This window comes from Cavia porcellus, unplaced genomic scaffold (assembly GCF_034190915.1).
Source record: "Cavia porcellus strain 051 isolate PalLab524CR breed Dunkin Hartley unplaced genomic scaffold, mCavPor4.1 scaffold_3, whole genome shotgun sequence".
Classification (NCBI taxonomy): domain Eukaryota; kingdom Metazoa; phylum Chordata; class Mammalia; order Rodentia; family Caviidae; genus Cavia; species Cavia porcellus.
Genome location: NW_026947486.1, coordinates 117,363,631 through 117,384,104, shown reverse-complemented (window position 1 = coordinate 117,384,104; position 20,474 = coordinate 117,363,631). Strand labels below are relative to the sequence as shown.

At 48.9% G+C, this 20,474-nt stretch overlaps 1 protein-coding gene across 12 annotated transcripts in view; it reads right to left on the bottom strand.

The window, feature by feature from the left end:
• Mtmr1 (myotubularin related protein 1) overlaps positions 1 to 20,474 on the bottom strand; it is a 232,094-nt gene that overhangs the window by 161,326 nt on the left and 50,294 nt on the right. For all 12 annotated transcript variants that reach the window (XM_063246533.1, XM_063246522.1, XM_063246523.1 and 9 more), the window contains one exon: positions 15,847 to 15,939. In XM_063246533.1, coding sequence (XP_063102603.1) covers positions 15,847 to 15,939 — 93 coding nt within the window. The remainder of the gene's footprint in view (positions 1 to 15,846; positions 15,940 to 20,474) is intronic.

The window sequence follows — 20,474 nt, the reverse complement described above, 5'->3', positions numbered from 1 at the left end:
TGTGTGTCTGTGTGTGCATGTGTGTGTGTGTGAATCACACACTTGTTTTCTGGGCAGAACTCCAGGGAAGTGTGTGTGCGTGCATGGATGTGCATGTGTGTGCACCATATGCACGTTCTATGGTGGAGAACTCCAGGAGTGTTTATGTGAATGTGCATGCTTGTGGATCACGTGCTTGTTGTCTGCTGGAAAACTCCAAGTCTCTGTGTGTGTGTGCATGTGTGTGCGTGTGGATCACATGCTTGTTCTCTGGTGGAGAACTCCAAGATTTGTGAGTGTATGTGCTCATGTGCATGCGTGTGGATAATGTGCTTGTTCTCTGGTGGAGAACTCCAGGTTTGCGTGTGTGTGTGCACGTGGATAATGTGCCTATTTTCTGGTGGAGAATTCCAGAGCTGTGTGTGCATGTGTGTGCGTGTGCACCATGTGTGTGCTCTCTAGGTGAAGAACACCAGGGCTGTGTGTTTGTGTGTGTGCGTGTATGTGGATCATGCCCTTGTTCGCTGGTGAGCTCCAGGGCTGTGTGTGCGTGTGCTTGTGCGTGCGTGTAGATCATGCCTTTGTTCACTGGTGAGCTCCAGGGCTGTGTGTGTGTGTGGATGTGTGTTGTGCATCAAGCGCTTGTTCTCTTGTGGAGATCTCCAGGGCTGTGTCTGTGTGTTTGTGTGTACATGTGCATGCGTGTGGATCATGTGCTTATTCTCTGGTGGAGGACTCAGAGCTGTGTGTGTGCGTGCGCACACGTGTGCACCACACGCTTGTTCTCGTGCAGAAATCCAGGGCTCTCTGTGTGTGCAAGTGTGTGTGTATACTATGTGCACACTCTCTCGTGGAAGAACTGCAGGATTGTGTGTGTGTGCATGTGCATGTGTGTGAATCATGTGCTTGTTCTCTGATGGAGAACTACAGAGGCGTTTGTGTGTGTGTGCATGTTCGTATGTGTGGATCACACACTTGCTCTCCAGTGAAGAACTCCAGGTCTGTGTGTGTGCGTGTGTGGGTGCATGCGTGTTCACCATGTGCATGCTGTCTGTTGGAGAAGTCCAGGAGAGTGTGTGGGCATGTGCGTGCGTGTGGATCAAGTGCTTATTCTCTGGTGGAGAACTCCAGGGCTGTGTGTGCATGTGTGGGTGTGCGTGTGCACCATGTGTGTACTCTCTGGTGGAGAACAGCAGGGCTTTTTGTGTGTGTGCATGCACATGTGTGTGCATTATATGCATGCTCTCTGGTGAACTCCAGGTCTGTTTGTGTGTGTGTGTGTGTGTGTGTGTGTGTATGTGCGTGGGTGTGGATCATGTGCTTGTTCTCTGGTGAACTCCAGGGCTGTGTGTCTGTGTGTGCATGTGTGTGTGTATGTGTGAATCACACACTTGTTTTCTAAGGCAGAACTCCAGGGCTGTGTGTGCGCGCGTGCATGTGTGTGCATGTGGATCACATGCTTGTTCTCTGGTGGAGAACTCCAGGTTGTGTGAGTGTATGTGCTCATGTGCATGCGTGTGGATCATGTGCTTGTTCCCTGGTGGACAACTCCAGGTTTGTGTCTGTGTGTGCATGTGTGCGTGTGGATAATGTGCTTATTCTCTGGTGGAGAATTCCAGAGCGGGGTGTGCATGTGTGTGTGTGTGTATGCACCATGTGTGTGCTCTCTTAGCTGAAAAAACCAGGGCTGTGTGTTTGTGTGTGTGCGTGTATGTGGATCATGTGCTTGTTCTCTGGTGAAGTCCAGGGCTGTGTGTGTGTGTGCTGTGCGTGTGTGTACATCATGCCCTTGTTCGCTGGTAAGCTCCAGGGCTGTGTGAGTGTGTGCGGATGTGTGTTGTGCATCCAGCGCTTGTTCTCTTGTGGAGACCTCCAGGGTTGTGTCTGTGTGTTTGTGTGTACATGTGCATGCGTGTGGATCATGTGCTTGTTCTCTGGTGGAGGACTCAGGGCTGTGTGTGTGCGTGTGCACACGTGTGCATCACACGCTTGTTCTCATGCAGAACTCCAGGGCTTTGTGTGTGTGTGTGCATGTGTGTGTATATACTATGTGCATACTCTGGTGGAAGAAATGCAGGGTTGTGTGTGTGTGTGTGCATGTGCATGTGTGTCAATCATGTGCTTGTTCTCTGGTGGAAAACTCCAGAGGTGTTTGTGTGTGTGTGTGCATGTGCGTATGTGTGGATCACACACTTGTTCTCCAGTGAAGAACTCCAGGTCTGTGTGTGTGCGTGTGTATGTGCATGCGTGTGCACCATGTGCACGCTCTCTGTTGGAGAAGTCCAGGAGAGTGTGTGGGCATGTGCGTGCATGTGGATCAAGTGCTTATTCTCTGGTGGAGAACTCCAGGGCTGTGTGTGCATGTGTGGGTGTGCGTGTGCACCATGTGTACACTCCCTGGTGGAGAACTCCAGGACTTTGTGTGTGTGTGCACGCACATGTGTGTGCATTATGTGCTTGCTCTCTGGTGAACTGCAGGTCTGTGTGTGTGTGTGTGTGCAGGTGCGTGCGTCTGGATCATGTGCTTGTTCTCTGGTGAACTCCAGGGCTGTGTGTGTGTCTGTGTGTGCATGTGTGTGTGTGTGTGTGTGTGTGCGTGCACCATGTGTGTACTCTCTAGGTGAAGAACAACAGGGCTGTGTGTGTGTGTGCGTGTATGTGTATCATGTGCTTGTTCTCTGGTGAAGTCCAAAGCTGTGTGTGTGTGTGCATGTGTGTGTGTGTAGATCATGCCCTTGTTCGCTGGTGAGCTCCAGGGCTGTGTGTGTGTGCGGATGTGTGTTGAGCATCAAGCGCTTGTTCTCTTGTGGGGACCTCCATGGCTCTGCCTGTGTGTTTGTGTGTACATGTGCATGCATGTGGATCATGTGCTTGTTCTCTGGTGGAGGACTCAGCGCTGTGTGTGTGCGTGCGCACACGTGTGCATCACACGCTTGTTCTTGTGCAGAAATGCAGGGTTCTGTGTGTGTGTGCATGTGTGGGTGTATACTATGTGCACACTCTCTGGTGGAAGAACTGCAGGGTTGTGTGTAGGTGTGTGCATGTGCATGTGTGTGAATCATGTGCTTGTTCTCTGGTGGAAAACTCCAGAGGTGTTTGTGTGTGTCTGTGCATGTGCGTATGTGTGGATCACACACTTGTTCTCCAGTGAAGAACTCCAGGTCTGTGTGTGTGCGTGTGAATGTGCATGCGTGTGCACCATGTGCACGCTCTCTGTTGGAGAAGTCCAGGAGAGTGTGTGGGCATGTGCGTGCATGTGGATCAAGTGCTTATTCTCTGTTGAAGAAATCCAGGGCTGTATGTGCATGTGGTGGTGTGCGTGTAAACCACATGTGCACTCTCTGGTGGAGAACTCCAGGGCTTTGTGTGTGTGTGCACGCACATGTGTGTACATTATGTGCTTGCTCTCTGGTGAACTGCAGGTCTGTGTGTGTGTGTGTGTGTGCAGGTGCGTGCGACTGGATCATGTGCTTGTTCTCTGGTGAACTCCAGGGCTGTGTGTGTGTGTGTGTGTGTGTGTGTTTGCATGTGCATGCATGTGGATCATGTGCTTATTCTCTTGTGGAGAATTCCAGGGCTGTGTGTCTGTGTGTGCATGTTTGTGTGTGTGTGCGTGCACCATGTGTGTGCTCTCTAGGTGAAGAACACCAGGGCTGTGTGTGTGTGTGTGTGTGCGTGTATGTGTATCATGTGCTTGTTCTCTGGTGAAGTCCAAGGCTGTGTGTGTGTGTGCATGTGTGTGTGTGTAGATCATGCCCTTGTTCGCTGGTGAGCTCCAGGGCTGTGTGTGTGTGCGGATGTGTGTTGAGCATCAAGCGCTTGTTCTCTTGTGGGGACCTCCAGGGCTGTGTCTGTGTGTTTGTGTGTACATGTGCATGCGTGTGGATCATGTGCTTGTTCTCTGGTGGAGGACTCAGGGCTGTGTGTGTGCGTGCGCACATGTGTGCATCACACGCTTGTTCTAGTGCAGAACTCCAGGGCTCTTTGTCTGGGTGTGCATGTGTGTGTGTATACTATGTGCACACTCTCTGGTGGAAGAACTGCAGGGTTGTGTGTAGGTGTGTGCATGTGCATGTGTGTGAATCCTGTGCTTGTTCTCTGGTGGAAAACTCCAGAGGTGTTTGTGTGTTTGTGTGCATGTGCGTATGTGTGGATCACACACTTTTTCTCCAGTGAAGAACTCCAGGTCTGTGTGTGTGCGTGTGTATGTGCATGCGTGTGCACCATGTGCATGCACTCTGTTGGAGAAGTCCAGCAGAGTGTGAGGGCATGTGCGTGCATGTAGATCAAGTGCTTATTCTCTGGTGGAGAACTCCAGGGCTTTGTGTGTGTGTGCACGCACATGTGTGTGCATTATGTGCTTGCTCTCTGGTGAACTGCAGGTCTGTGTGTGTGTGTGTGTGTGCATGTGCGTGCGTGTAGATCATGTGCTTGTTCTCTGGTGAACTCCAGGGCTGTGTGTGTGTGTGTGTGTGTGTGTGTGTGTGTGTGCATGTGCATGCATGTGGATCATGTGCTTATTCTCTTGTGGAGAAATCCAGGGCTGTGTGTCTATGTGTGCATGTGTGTGTGTGTGAATCACACACTTGTTTTCTGGGGCAGAACTCCAGGTCTGTGTGTGTGCGCGTGCATGGGTGTGCATGTGTGTGCACCATATGCACGTTCTATGGTGGAGAACTCCAGGAGTGTGTATGTGCATGTGCATGCTTGTGGATCACATGCTTGTTGTCTGCTGGAAAACTCCAAGTCTCTGTGTGTGTGCGCATGTGTGTGCGTGTGGATCACATGCTTGTTCTCTGGTGGAGAACTCCAGGTTGTGTGAGTGTATGTGCTCATGTGCATGCGTGCGGATCATGTGCTTATTCTCTAGTGCAGAACTCCAGGTTTGCGTGTGTGTGTGCATGTGTGTGCGTGTGGATAATGTGCTTATTCTCTGGTGGAGAATTCCAGAGCTGTGTGTTCATGTGTGTGTGTGTGTTTGCGTGCACCATGTGTGTGCTCTCTAGGTGGAGAACACCAGGGCTGTGTGTGTGTATTTGTGTGTGTGCGTGCATGTGGATCATGTGCTTGTTCTCTGGTGAAGTCCAGGGCTGTGTGTGTGTGCATGTGTGTGTGTGTGTAGATCATGCCCTTGTTCGCTGATGAGCTCCAGGGCTGTGTGTGTGTGTGCGGATGTGTGTTGTGCATCAAGCGCTTGTTCTCTTGTGGAGACCTCCAGGGCTGTGTCTTTGTGTTTGTGTGTACATGTGCATGCGTGTGGATCATGTGCTTGTTCTCTGGTGGAGATCTCCAGGTTTGCGTGTGTGTGTGCATGTGTGTGCATGTGGATAATGTGCTTATTCTCTGGTGGAGAATTCCAGAGATGTGTGTGCATGTGTGTGTGTGTGCGTGTGCACCATGTGTGTGCTCTCTTAGGTGAAAAAACCAGGGCTGTGTGTTTGTGTGTGTGCGTGTATGTGGATCATGTGCTTGTTCTCTGGTGAAGTCCAGGGCTGTGTGTGTGTGTGCTTGTGCGTGTGTGTAGATCATGCCCTTGTTCGCTGGTGAGCTCCAGGGCTTTGTGTGTGTTCGGATGTGTGTTGTGCATCAAGCGCTTGTTCTCTTGTGGAGACCTCCAGGGCTGTGTCTGTGTGTTTGTGTGTACATTTGCATGCGTGTCAATCATGTGCTTGATCTCTGGTGGAGAACTCCAGGGCTGTGTGTGCTCTCTGGAGGAGAAATGTAGGGTGTGTGTGTGTGTGTGTGTGTGTGTGTGTGTGCATGTATGTGGATCATGTGCTTATTCTCTTGTGGAGAACTTCAGGGCTGTGTGTCTGTGTGTGCATGCGTGTGTGTGTGTGTGAATCACACACTTGTTTTCTGGGGCAGAACTCCAGGGCTGTGTGTGTGCGCGTGCATGGCTGTGCATGTGTGTGCACCATATGCATGTTCTATGGTGGAGAACTCCAGGAGTGTGTATGTGCATGTGCATGCTTGTGGATCACGTGCTTGTTGTCTGGTGGAAAACTCCAAGACTCTGTGTGTGTGTGCATGTGTGTGCGTGTGGATCACATGCTTGTTCTCTGGTGGAGAACTCCAGGTTGTGTGAGTGTATGTGCTCATGTGCATGCGTGCGGATCATGTGTTTATTCTCTAGTGCAGAACTCCAGGTTTGCGTGTGTGTGTGCATGTGTGTGCGTGTGGACAATGTGCTTATTCTCTGGTGGAGAATTCCAGAGCTGTGTGTTCATGTGTGTGTGTGTGTTTGCGTGCACCATGTGTGTGCTCTCTAGGTGGAGAACACCAGGGCTGTGTGTGTGTGTTTGTGTGTGTGCGTGCATGTGGATCATGTGCTTGTTCTCTGGTGAAGTCCAGGGCTGTGTGTGTGTGCATGTGTGTGTGTGTGTAGATCATGCCCTTGTTCGCTGATGAGCTCCAGGGCTGTGTGTGTGTGTGCGGATGTGTGTTGTGCATCAAGCGCTTGTTCTCTTGTGGAGACCTCCAGGGCTGTGTCTTTGTGTTTGTGTGTACATGTGCATGCGTGTGGATCATGTGCTTGTTCTCTGGTGGAGATCTCCAGGTTTGCGTGTGTGTGTGCATGTGTGTGCATGTGGATAATGTGCTTATTCTCTGGTGGAGAATTCCAGAGATGTGTGTGCATGTGTGTGTGTGTGCGTGTGCACCATGTGTGTGCTCTCTTAGGTGAAAAAACCAGGGCTGTGTATTTGTGTGTGTGCGTGTATGTGGATCATGTGCTTGTTCTCTGGTGAAGTCCAGGGCAGTGTTTGTGTGTGTTTGTGCGTGTGTGTAGATCATGCCCTTGTTCGCTGGTGAGCTCCAGGGCTGTGTGTGTGTGCGGATGTGTGTTGCGCATCAAGCGCTTGTTCTCTTGTGGAGACCTCCAGGGTTGTGTCTGTGTGTTTGTGTGTACATGTGCATGCATGTGGATCATGTGCTTGTTCTCTGGTGGAGGACTCAGCGCTGTGTGTGTGCGTGCGCACACGTGTGCATCACACGCTTGTTCTTGTGCAGAAATCCAGGGTTCTGTGTGTGTGTGCATGTGTGGGTGTATACTATGTGCACACTCTCTGGTGGAAGAACTGCAGGGTTGTGTGTAGGTGTGTGCATGTGCATGTGTGTGAATCATGTGCTTGTTCTCTGGTGGAAAACTCCAGAGGTGTTTGTGTGTGTCTGTGCATGTGCGTATGTGTGGATCACACACTTGTTCTCCAGTGAAGAACTCCAGGTCTGTGTGTGTGCGTGTGAATGTGCATGCGTGTGCACCATGTGCACGCTCTCTGTTGGAGAAGTCCAGGAGAGTGTGTGGGCATGTGCGTGCATGTGGATCAAGTGCTTATTCTCTGTTGAAGAAATCCAGGGCTGTATGTGCATGTGGTGGTGTGCGTGTAAACCACATGTGCACTCTCTGGTGGAGAACTCCAGGGCTTTGTGTGTGTGTGCACGCACATGTGTGTGCATTATGTGCTTGCTCTCTGGTGAACTGCAGGTCTGTGTTTGTGTGTGTGTGTGCATGTGCGTGCGTGTGGATCATGTGCTTGTTCTCTGGTGAACTCCAGGGCTGTGTGTGTGTGTGTGTGTGTGTTTGTGTGTGTGCATGTGCATGCATGTGGATCATGTGCTTATTCTCTTGTGGAGAACTCCAGGGCTGTGTGTCTGTGTGTGCATGTGTGTGTGTGTGAATCACACACTTGTTTTCTGGGTCAGAACTCCAGGGCTGTGTGTATGCTTGTGCATGGGTGTGCATGTGTGTGCACCATATGCATGTTCTATGGTAGAGAACTCTAGGAGTGTGTATGTGCATGTGCATGCTTGTGGATCACGTGCCTGTTGTCTGCTGGAAAACTCCAAGACTCTGTGTGTGTGTGCATGTGTGTGCGTGTGGATCACATGCTTGTTCTCTGGTGGAGAACTCCAGGATGTGTGAGTGTATGTGCATGCATGCGGAACATGTGCTTGTTCTCTGGTGGAGAACTCCAGGTTTGCGTGTGTGTGTGCATGTGTGTGCGTGTGGATAATGTGCTTATTCTCTGGTGGAGAATTCCAGAGCTGTGTGTGCATGTGTGTGTGCGCGTGTGTGTGTGTGTGTGTGCGTGCGTTTGCACCATGTGTGTGCTCTCTTAGGTGTAAAAACCAGGGCTGTGTATTTGTGTGTGTGCGTGTATGTGGATCATGTGCTTGTTCTCTGGTGAAGTCCAGGGCAGTGTTTGTGTGTGTTTGTGCGTGTGTGTAGATCATGCCCTTGTTCGCTGGTGAGCTCCAGGGCTGTGTGTGTGTGCGGATGTGTGTTGCGCATCAAGCGCTTGTTCTCTTGTGGAGACCTCCAGGGTTGTGTCTGTGTGTTTGTGTGTACATGTGCATGCGTGTGGATCATGTGCTTGTTCTCTGGTGGAGGACTCAGGGCTGTGTGTGTGCGTGCGCACACGTGTGCATCACATGCTTGTTCTCGTGCAGAACTCCAGGGCTCTGTGTGTGTGTGTGTGCATGTGTGTGTGTGTATTCTATGTGCACACTCTCTGGTGGAAGAACTGCAGGGTTGTGTGTGTGTGTGTGCATGTGCATGTGTGTCAATCATGTGCTTGTTCTCTGGTGGAAAACTCCAGAGGTGTTTGTGTGTGTCTGTGCATGTGCGTATGTGTGGATCACACACTTGTTCTCCAGTGAAGAACTCCAGGTCTGTGTGTGTGCATGTGTATGTGCATGCATGTGCACCATGTGCACGCTCTCTGTTGGAGAAGTCCAGGAGAGTGTGTGGGCATGTGCATGCATGTGGATCAAGTGCTTATTCTCTGGTGGAGAACTCCAGGGCTGTGTGTGCATGTGTGGGTGTGCGTGTGCACCATGTGTGCACTCCCTGGTGGAGAACTCCAGGGCTTTGTGTGTGTGTGCACGCACATGTGTGTACATTATGTGCTTGCTCTCTGGTGAACTGCAGGTCTGTGTGTGTGTGTGTGTGTGTGCAGGTGCGTGCGACTGGATCATGTGCTTGTTCTCTGGTGAACTCCAGGGCTGTGTGTGTGTGTGTGTGTGTGTGTTTGCATGTGCATGCATGTGGATCATGTGCTTATTCTCTTGTGGAGAATTCCAGGGCTGTGTGTCTGTGTGTGCATGTTTGTGTGTGTGTGCGTGCACCATGTGTGTGCTCTCTAGGTGAAGAACACCAGGGCTGTGTGTGTGTGTGTGTGTGCGTGTATGTGTATCATGTGCTTGTTCTCTGGTGAAGTCCAAGGCTGTGTGTGTGTGTGCATGTGTGTGTGTGTAGATCATGCCCTTGTTCGCTGGTGAGCTCCAGGGCTGTGTGTGTGTGCGGATGTGTGTTGAGCATCAAGCGCTTGTTCTCTTGTGGGGACCTCCAGGGCTGTGTCTGTGTGTTTGTGTGTACATGTGCATGCGTGTGGATCATGTGCTTGTTCTCTGGTGGAGGACTCAGGGCTGTGTGTGTGCGTGCGCACATGTGTGCATCACACGCTTGTTCTAGTGCAGAACTCCAGGGCTCTTTGTCTGGGTGTGCATGTGTGTGTGTATACTATGTGCACACTCTCTGGTGGAAGAACTGCAGGGTTGTGTGTAGGTGTGTGCATGTGCATGTGTGTGAATCCTGTGCTTGTTCTCTGGTGGAAAACTCCAGAGGTGTTTGTGTGTTTGTGTGCATGTGCGTATGTGTGGATCACACACTTTTTCTCCAGTGAAGAACTCCAGGTCTGTGTGTGTGCGTGTGTATGTGCATGCGTGTGCACCATGTGCATGCACTCTGTTGGAGAAGTCCAGCAGAGTGTGAGGGCATGTGCGTGCATGTAGATCAAGTGCTTATTCTCTGGTGGAGAACTCCAGGGCTTTGTGTGTGTGTGCACGCACATGTGTGTGCATTATGTGCTTGCTCTCTGGTGAACTGCAGGTCTGTGTGTGTGTGTGTGTGCATGTGCGTGCGTGTAGATCATGTGCTTGTTCTCTGGTGAACTCCAGGGCTGTGTGTGTGTGTGTGTGTGTGTGTGTGTGTGTGCATGTGCATGCATGTGGATCATGTGCTTATTCTCTTGTGGAGAAATCCAGGGCTGTGTGTCTATGTGTGCATGTGTGTGTGTGTGAATCACACACTTGTTTTCTGGGGCAGAACTCCAGGTCTGTGTGTGTGCGCGTGCATGGGTGTGCATGTGTGTGCACCATATGCACGTTCTATGGTGGAGAACTCCAGGAGTGTGTATGTGCATGTGCATGCTTGTGGATCACATGCTTGTTGTCTGCTGGAAAACTCCAAGTCTCTGTGTGTGTGCGCATGTGTGTGCGTGTGGATCACATGCTTGTTCTCTGGTGGAGAACTCCAGGTTGTGTGAGTGTATGTGCTCATGTGCATGCGTGCGGATCATGTGCTTATTCTCTAGTGCAGAACTCCAGGTTTGCGTGTGTGTGTGCATGTGTGTGCGTGTGGATAATGTGCTTATTCTCTGGTGGAGAATTCCAGAGCTGTGTGTTCATGTGTGTGTGTGTGTTTGCGTGCACCATGTGTGTGCTCTCTAGGTGGAGAACACCAGGGCTGTGTGTGTGTATTTGTGTGTGTGCGTGCATGTGGATCATGTGCTTGTTCTCTGGTGAAGTCCAGGGCTGTGTGTGTGTGCATGTGTGTGTGTGTGTAGATCATGCCCTTGTTCGCTGATGAGCTCCAGGGCTGTGTGTGTGTGTGCGGATGTGTGTTGTGCATCAAGCGCTTGTTCTCTTGTGGAGACCTCCAGGGCTGTGTCTTTGTGTTTGTGTGTACATGTGCATGCGTGTGGATCATGTGCTTGTTCTCTGGTGCAGATCTCCAGGTTTGCGTGTGTGTGTGCATGTGTGTGCATGTGGATAATGTGCTTATTCTCTGGTGGAGAATTCCAGAGATGTGTGTGCATGTGTGTGTGTGTGCGTGTGCACCATGTGTGTGCTCTCTTAGGTGAAAAAACCAGGGCTGTGTGTTTGTGTGTGTGCGTGTATGTGGATCATGTGCTTGTTCTCTGGTGAAGTCCAGGGCTGTGTGTGTGTGTGCTTGTGCGTGTGTGTAGATCATGCCCTTGTTCGCTGGTGAGCTCCAGGGCTTTGTGTGTGTTCGGATGTGTGTTGTGCATCAAGCGCTTGTTCTCTTGTGGAGACCTCCAGGGCTGTGTCTGTGTGTTTGTGTGTACATTTGCATGCGTGTCAATCATGTGCTTGATCTCTGGTGGAGAACTCCAGGGCTGTGTGTGCTCTCTGGAGGAGAAATGTAGGGTGTGTGTGTGTGTGTGTGTGTGTGTGTGTGCATGTATGTGGATCATGTGCTTATTCTCTTGTGGAGAACTTCAGGGCTGTGTGTCTGTGTGTGCATGTGTGTGTGTGTGTGTGAATCACACACTTGTTTTCTGGGGCAGAACTCCAGGGCTGTGTGTGTGCGCGTGCATGGCTGTGCATGTGTGTGCACCATATGCATGTTCTATGGTGGAGAACTCCAGGAGTGTGTATGTGCATGTGCATGCTTGTGGATCACGTGCTTGTTGTCTGGTGGAAAACTCCAAGACTCTGTGTGTGTGTGCATGTGTGTGCGTGTGGATCACATGCTTGTTCTCTGGTGGAGAACTCCAGGTTGTGTGAGTGTATGTGCTCATGTGCATGCGTGCGGATCATGTGTTTATTCTCTAGTGCAGAACTCCAGGTTTGCGTGTGTGTGTGCATGTGTGTGCGTGTGGATAATGTGCTTATTCTCTGGTGGAGAATTCCAGAGCTGTGTGTTCATGTGTGTGTGTGTGTTTGCGTGCACCATGTGTGTGCTCTCTAGGTGGAGAACACCAGGGCTGTGTGTGTGTGTTTGTGTGTGTGCGTGCATGTGGATCATGTGCTTGTTCTCTGGTGAAGTCCAGGGCTGTGTGTGTGTGCATGTGTGTGTGTGTGTAGATCATGCCCTTGTTCGCTGATGAGCTCCAGGGCTGTGTGTGTGTGTGCGGATGTGTGTTGTGCATCAAGCGCTTGTTCTCTTGTGGAGACCTCCAGGGCTGTGTCTTTGTGTTTGTGTGTACATGTGCATGCGTGTGGATCATGTGCTTGTTCTCTGGTGGAGATCTCCAGGTTTGCGTGTGTGTGTGCATGTGTGTGCATGTGGATAATGTGCTTATTCTCTGGTGGAGAATTCCAGAGATGTGTGTGCATGTGTGTGTGTGTGCGTGTGCACCATGTGTGTGCTCTCTTAGGTGAAAAAACCAGGGCTGTGTGTTTGTGTGTGTGCGTGTATGTGGATCATGTGCTTGTTCTCTGGTGAAGTCCAGGGCTGTGTGTGTGTGTGCTTGTGCGTGTGTGTAGATCATGCCCTTGTTCGCTGGTGAGCTCCAGGGCTGTATGTGTGTTCGGATGTGTGTTGTGCATCAAGCGCTTGTTCTCTTGTGGAGACCTCCAGGGCTGTGTCTGTGTGTTTGTGTGTACATTTGCATGCGTGTCAATCATGTGCTTGATCTCTGGTGGAGAACTCCAGGGCTGTGTGTGCTCTCTGGAGGAGAAATGTAGGGTGTGTGTGTGTGTGTGTGTGTGTGTGTGCATGTATGTGGATCATGTGCTTATTCTCTTGTGGAGAACTCCAGGGCTGTGTGTCTGTGTGTGCATGTGTGTGTGTGTGTGTGAATCACACACTTGTTTTCTGGGGCAGAACTCCAGGGCTGTGTGTGTGCGCGTGCATGTCTGTGCATGTGTGTGCACCATATGCATGTTCTATGGTGGAGAACTCCAGGAGTGTGTATGTGCATGTGCATGCTTGTGGATCACGTGCTTGTTGTCTGGTGGAAAACTCCAAGACTCTGTGTGTGTGTGCATGTGTGTGCGTGTGGATCACATGCTTGTTCTCTGGTGGAGAACTCCAGGTTGTGTGAGTGTATGTGCTCATATGCATGCGTGTGGATCATGTGCTTGTTCTCTGGTGGAGAACTCCAGGTTTGCGTGTGTGTGTGCATGTGGATAATGTGCTTATTCTCTGGAGGAGAATTCCAGAGCTGTGTGTGCATGTGTGTGTGTGTGTGTGTGTGTGTGTGTGTGTGTGTGCATGTGCACCATGTGTGTGCTCTAGGTGAAGAACACCAGGGCTGTGTGTGTGTGTGTGTGTGTGTGTGTGTGTATGTGGATCATGTGCTTGTTCTCTGGTGAAGTCCAGGGCTGTGTGTGTGTGTGCTTGCGCGTGTGTGTAGATCATGCCCTTGTTCGCTGGTGAGCTCCAGGGCTGTGTGTGTGTGTGCGGATGTGTGTTGTGCATCAAGCGCTTGTTCTCTTGTGGAGACCTCCAGGGCTGTGTCTGTGTGTTTGTGTGTACATGTGCATGCGTGTGTATCATGTGCTTGTTCTCTGGTGGAGGACTCAGGGCTGTGTGTGTGCGTGCGCACACGTGTGCATCACATGCTTGTTCTCGTGCAGAACTCCAGGGCTCTGTGTGTGTGTGTGTGCATGTGTGTGTGTGTATACTATGTGCACACTCTCTGGTGGAAGAACTGCAGGGTTGTGTGTGTGTGCATGTGCATGTGTGTGAATCATGTGCTTGTTCTCTGGTGGAAAACTCCAGATGTGTTTGTGTGTGCGCATGTGCGTATGTGTGGATCACACACTTGTTCTCCAGTGAAGAACTCCAGGTCTGTGTGTGTGCGTGTGTGTGTGCATGCGTGTGCACCATGTGCACGCTCTCTGTTGGAGAAGTCCAGCAGAGTGTGTGGGCATGTGCGTGCATGTGGATCAAGTGCTTATTCTCTGGTGGAGAACTCCAGGGCTGTGTGTGCATGTGTGGGTGTGCGTGTGCACCATGTGTGCACTCTCTGGTGGAGAACTCCAGGGCTTAGTGTGTGTGCATTATGTCCTTGCTCTCTGGTGAACTCCATGTCTGTGTGTGTGTGTGTGTGTGTGTGTGTGCATGTGCGTGCATGTGGATCATGTGCTTGTTCTCTGGTGAACTCCAGGGTTGTGTGTGTGTGTGTGTGTGTGTGTGTGTGTGTGTGCATGTGTGTGGATCACACTTTTTTTTCTCATGGAGGACTCGAGGGCTGTGTGTGTGTGTGTGCATGTGTGTGGATCCCGCGTTTTTGTTGTCCTGGAGGACTCCAGGGCTGTGTGTGTGTGTGTGTGTGTGTGTGTGTGCATGTGTGTGCATGTGTACCATGTGTGCACTCTCTGGTGGAGAACTCCAGGGCTGTGTACACAGCAGTCTTGGCAGGACTGGTCTAGCACAGCAATCTGCCTAGGTAAGCGCATGTGATTACCCTCTGGAGCCTCTGAAAACAGGGTGCAGTTCCACCCCCAGAGAACCAGTGGGACTGCAAAGAGCCAGGTGTCCCCACAAGATGCAGGGGCAGCAGTGGGGACAGAAGAGACACGTGAGTCCTCAATCTTCCTTCTGCCCCAGTGAGCATGCCAGACTTGTGGCTGTCCACAGCTCTAAGCAGTGGCAGGCACATGGCCCATGAAGCCTGGGCTAAATGTGACAAGGCCACCGAGAGGCTCACACGTGAGCACAGCGCTGTTGCAGGAACCCCTGCCAGTCACCAGAGGTGCTCCAGCCGTTCCCTCCCTATGGCCAGCAGAGCTCTGGCGGAGGCACAGGGTACAGGCCCCGGCTCCCAGTCCGCCTGCTCTAGCCCACAGCCTCCACTTCAGCTAGGCTGGCTAGCGCGTGGAGAGTGCAACTCTCTCCTTCGCTTCCTCCTTCTGTTTCCCTGGATCCAGGGCCACTGCCCAGGCTTACCCCTTGTCCCGGGCTACGACTGAAATCCAGCTTTGCATGCCGGAGACAGGCCCTAAGGCCAGCTGTGGTCTGAAGCCACAGGGCTTAACTTAGGGAAGGGGCACCCGTGTAGCTCCTGGCGTAGGGCCCTGTACTCTGGGGGCGGGGGCTAAGGAACAGCTAATGATACGATGCTATGCAGTGTCTTCTCCGCCGGCTGTCACTGGACGCACGCCTCCCCTGGTGACCTAAATGTCTGAGGGGCTGTGGTTTGGGGCAGAGTGTGGAGATTCCTGGATTTCCTGGCATGACTGTATTTACTAGCAGTTTGCCATATCCCATTTCTGCCCTCTGGCCCAATCTTAGATTAACTGCCTGGCAGGAGACTGTGCAGGTTTCCTTAATCTGGTACAAAAGGGCACAGTAGCAGAATTAACTAGAGGAAGGCCCTGGCTTGCACAGCTGCTGGGCCAGGGGCTTGACAAAAACCACTGGCAAAAGAAAAGAAACTCTGGGCGTGAAACTGATAGTTTCTAATTTTCTGCTTATATTTCTAAGTGAATTACAATCAAAGTGCTCTACATAAGAGAAGGGGTCACACCTCACACACATATAAGCCTTCTTTTTGAATGGAATGACAACGAAAGCTTATTTTTATGGCTGAGATCTAGCATATTCCCATGCTGATGTGCTTTGGGAGAGCGGCTGGCTCACAGGGCTCTAACCCCATCACTGATGGCTTGTCACTGATGACAGCACAACTTGATGGCATGATTGATGGAGACAGGAGCTGGGGCCCAGCTGAAAGGATCGGGTCATGGGGCTATCACCTTGAGATCTGCTCCTAGCCCCTTCTCCCATGATGTGTCCGCCTCACCACAGGTCTAGTAGCAATGGAGCCAGCTGATCAGACTGAAACCTCTGCAGTAACCCTTTCATCCTTTAAACTGACTTTCCCAGGTATTTTGTCACAACAATGGAAAGCTGACTAATGCATTTATCTACACTCCAACTTTAAAATGCTGAATTGAGGGCCAGGGGTTTAGCTCAGTGGCATAAGTGCCTTCCTGGCAAGTCATGAGTTAGATCCTCAGTACCAAAACCAAAAAAGATCCCCCCAAAAATTAAAAAAAAATGTTGACATGAAAAGTCTATAGGTTAGAAATACACTTGAAATTTCTTACCTGTCTTGTCATTTGCCAAACACAATCAATAAACTGAAGAAATATGGGTGATCGATCAGCATCTGCATGGTTGTCGTCGCCATGGCCCACTCGCTGAAAAGAAACAAAAGGTTAAGTATCTTTGTGAGTGCTAGGCTCCTCTTAAAAGTCAATTTAAATTTCCTGATGGAAGGAGTACTACCTAGCTCATCAGGCCTACCAGCTAGGGATGTAGCTCGGGTAGAGCACTTGCCTAGCGTACACAGGCCCCAAGTTCAATTCTAGTGCTAAAAAAAGCACTCAAAAATGCTCATCAAATTGAATTGACTTTCATTTGTCTTAGGAAACCAGATTTCAGTTTACTATCTTTTTACATGTTGGTTGCTTTCTAAAGCTGAAAAGAAATGATAAGCAACCAGCTAGCTGACTTTTCCGTGCAAAAGTAAGTAGTGCCCCAAATGCACAAGACCAACGCAAGAGTACCAATCAACAACTTGCAAAGTATATCGTGAATGCCATTTTCTCTGCCAGTTTTCTGGCACACAGTTTTCTGTCTTCCACAAGTTTCAGGAAGTCTAAACAATCAGAACTGTGATGAACAGAACAACCTACAGATTTTAAGCAACTCTACATGACTCAGAGCAAGCCAAATCTCCTCTCTTGAAATGCTAAGGGGGTAGAGTCCTTGCATAAGGAAACCTAGTACTGTCTTTCCTAACTTCTGATACAACAATGAAAATGCCACAAATAAAAAGACAGCTAAGGGGTCAGGGCTGGAGAGAAGCTTCAAAGAACTCGATGGCTAAACAACAGGAAGATAAGGGGAGAAACCACGAAGACAGCACACAATCGGCATATCAGCATAGAGAGAATGACAAATACTTGCTTCATAAAACTGCTCCTCAGAAAGACATAAAAACAAGGAAATGCCCAAATCATGTCAATATCTCAGCGAGGTGTATTGCTTTTTGCTTTTTCAACTTAAAAGTCACTATTTCAATCACTTAGTTGTTTAACACTTAAAAGGCTACTCAAGGGGGATTACAGTGGGTAAAAATGCCCTGAACACATTTTTCTAATGGAAATACGTACTTTAGCATAGTGGCAGCCAGCTGTGTGTCTCAGCAGCTGTGCTGGGGGAGTACAGCAAGCAACCCTTGTGCTCATCCATATGGTATAATGAACAGCAAGCCATGTGCATGCGTGTCAACAGTGTCATGGGGTGTTTGACCCACACTATACACCATGTAACTTTTCTGTGGTAATTATAATTTATGTTTTCTTTTGATATTTCTTGTAGAATTAGCCCAATTCAGTACCATATCAGATGAAAATCTGCTTTTATAAGTTTGGGAGGAGGGTGAAAGTGAATCATTAGATGATTCAGCTGCCAATGATGACTTGGATCCTTAAGTCAAAGAAGTTAGCACGATATAACAGAGAAGTGCAGAAGAAAGACAGACCTTCATTCAGGTGAGAAAGGAAATATTGTGTAAATAAATATTTGGCTAGTCAAAATGCTACAAAATGATCATGTATACCTGATGCTAGCACTAGGTTGGGAAATGTTACTAGGTTCCTGCCAGGGTGAACCCTACTGGAAGGAATGCTAACACTGCGATTCAGTGGTGGAAACTCTTTCATGACGACATGCTACAAGATGTTTTGAAATACAAGTAAGACATCCTGTATGCAGCAATAGTGATACTTGAAATATATTTACCATGGCACGTCACCATCTGAACTAAAAGCCTTCATAGCTGGACTTTATCATTCTAATTGTCAGAATCTACAGGATTACGGAGAAGTGACAAGTGTGGTGTTGAGATTTTTAGAAAAATAATGAGAAGAGATTTCATTTCTTTCAAAACTGCCTACATTTTGACGACAAAAAGATCAAGAAAAAAATGGACAATTTGGCTGATATTCATTCATTTTTGGCAACCTTTGTCTTGAACTGTCAAGCAGTTTATGTACTATCTGAATACATGACAAACGACAGACAACTTGCATCATTCCGTGGCTGTTGAAGGTTTTGGCGATATATGCCAAATAAACCTTTCAAATGTGGTGTAAAAATATATGCCCCGTGGATGCAGAGACATCTTATATCTTCAGTCTAGAAATTGATCCTAGAACTCAGCCATCAGGTCTTTATTCGTGCAGTAATACAGTAGGACACTATGAACAAGTTTGTTGCACCTATTTCAAAAAGTAAGCCAAATGCCATGTTCAACAATTGGTTCACTACTTATCCACTGATAGGACACTTGCAAAACACAACACAACACAACACAATACCACACCGCACCACACCGCACCACACCACACCAGTGGATCAGCACAGGAATGATTTGATTCACAGCAACAGAGCAGGGATTCCCGAAAAAAATGTTACGGTTCACAATAGAAAAATGTACAGTATAATCTTTGGACTTCAAAAAGAGGTAACATCAGTCTCCTATATGGCAAATAAAAACAAGGTAGTATTGACACCATGAACACTACACCATGATAAGATAGTGAAGCTGGGTGGATGTGGTCGGGCACACCTGTAACCCCAGCATTCAGGGTGAGGCAGGAGGATCCTGTGAGTTCAAGGTCAATCTGTGCTACCTAATGAGTTCCAGGCTAGCCTGGATTACATTATGGTGAAGAAAAAGTAATATTGACAATGTCAATGTTACACCACGATGACAAAGTTGACAGCGAGGGGTGGTGTCTGCCTGTAATCCCAGCATTGAGAAGGCTGGGACAAGAGGATCCTGTGAGTTCAAGACCAGCCTGGACAGGTGGCAAGACTTTCTAAAAACAAACAAATGAACACTGATAGCGAACCCTTAACAGAAATGAAGCCAGAAACACATTTTACATCAAAAGGAAAGGCAGAGTAGATGCTGTTGATGCATTTTGGAGCGACTGTGATGTTATTCAAGACACAAAGCGTTGGGCAATGGTTGAGTTTTTGGACCCTAAACACATTAGGCATAACTAGTTCATAATTTACAAAGAAAACAACGAACACAAAATATCATGGAGAAATTTTCTTAAGAGGATTGGGACTGGAATTGATAAATGATCAATTCCAGCAGAGGAAGAACAATATGTATCTGCCCAAAGAACTTTACGAAAGAGCTCTGGAGCAGAGCGGTGAAGCATCACAGGAGTCTCCTGAGGAAGCAGGAAGACCAGCAAGATGTCAAATAGGTCCTAGCAACAAACAAAAGAGAACAAAACACAAGCGGTACCTGTGCATGGAACATGCTGTCCGCATGTGTGCAAACTACCGTAAGTGTCATAATTGAAGTAAAGGTAATTTTTACGGTAGAGTTCTGTATTTTCATTGTAGTCCACAGAGGAATTTGTTATTTTCTAGATTTAACAAACAGATAGATCAAACGGTTGATGTAGAAAATGCTGACGTTAATTCTAAGCACTAGTATATATCTGATATTCTGTATTATTGATATTTCATTTTCCTAGTAAGTGTACATTGAATAATAGGAAGCTCTCAGGAAAAGAGGAAGACATGAGAGGTGACAAGGATGGCCTGCCAAACAGGAAAGCGAAGCACACGTGCCGTCAGCATGTTGTGTATGAGCACGGCTTTTGTCACGTCTGAGGACTGCCTCAGGTGTGAAAACTGAAGCAAAGATTGCTTCCGTGGCAGCGTTTTGTTTGTATTTCCATAACTTCACCTAGGCATTCATCTCCGCTGTTATGTTTTAGATCTTGTAAGCAGGTAAACAGTGATGTTAGAAATGTTCATGTTTACCCTACACATTCATTACCTAATAAATTTTTCATATTTTATTTTATTGATATTTTATGTTCCCATTAAGTACATATTGTTTAATAAAACTCATAAGAGTAAAATGATTCATTAATAGAAATACTCCTAAAAAATAAACACAGGTATCAGATACCCTCTTAATACACCTTTTCAGAAAATTTACTGTGATGCCCCTCGTTTCAATGGCTTCGCCATTCACACCATCTATATCCGGAACCTGCACACCTTCCCAAACTGAAACTGTCCCCGCCAACTGTCGGCCCCCACTGCTTCCTCTCAGTCCCTGGCAGGGACTACTGCGGTCTGCCTGCCCGAGTCCGACCCTTCTAGTTACTTCGTGTAAAGGGGAAACGTGGCACTGGTCCTTGGGTGGCTAGCTGCTTTCAGTCAGTGTGACATCTGCAGAGCGCACCCACATGGCAGCACACGTGGGCAGCTGCCAGTTGTGGGCCACCATGTACACCAGTCCCTGTTTTCACTTCTGTTGGGTATACACCCCAAGCGGAACTGCTGGACGGTTTGGAATGCTGTTTCTAAGGAACTACCGCCCTGCTCCCCAGAAGCTGCACACCCTTTCTGCAGTGTTTAAGGTACTTAGGGAACAGTTCTGCCCTGACAGCCAATACCCAGTGAACTCTAGCAGCGTGTGCAATGCAGCCTTCCTAGCACACCGAAAGCCAGGTCTTCCCATGGAACCCGGGAGGTTCCCATGGAGCCTAGAATACCCGGACAAATCAGTGACTGTGTTAATGGCTGACTGTGGTCTCAGCAAAGGAGAAATACTGGTAAATAGCAAGGGCTCAAGTGTGGTAAGGGCTTCCAAGTGTGCAAGGGAGATGGTGAGGGTACAGAGGAA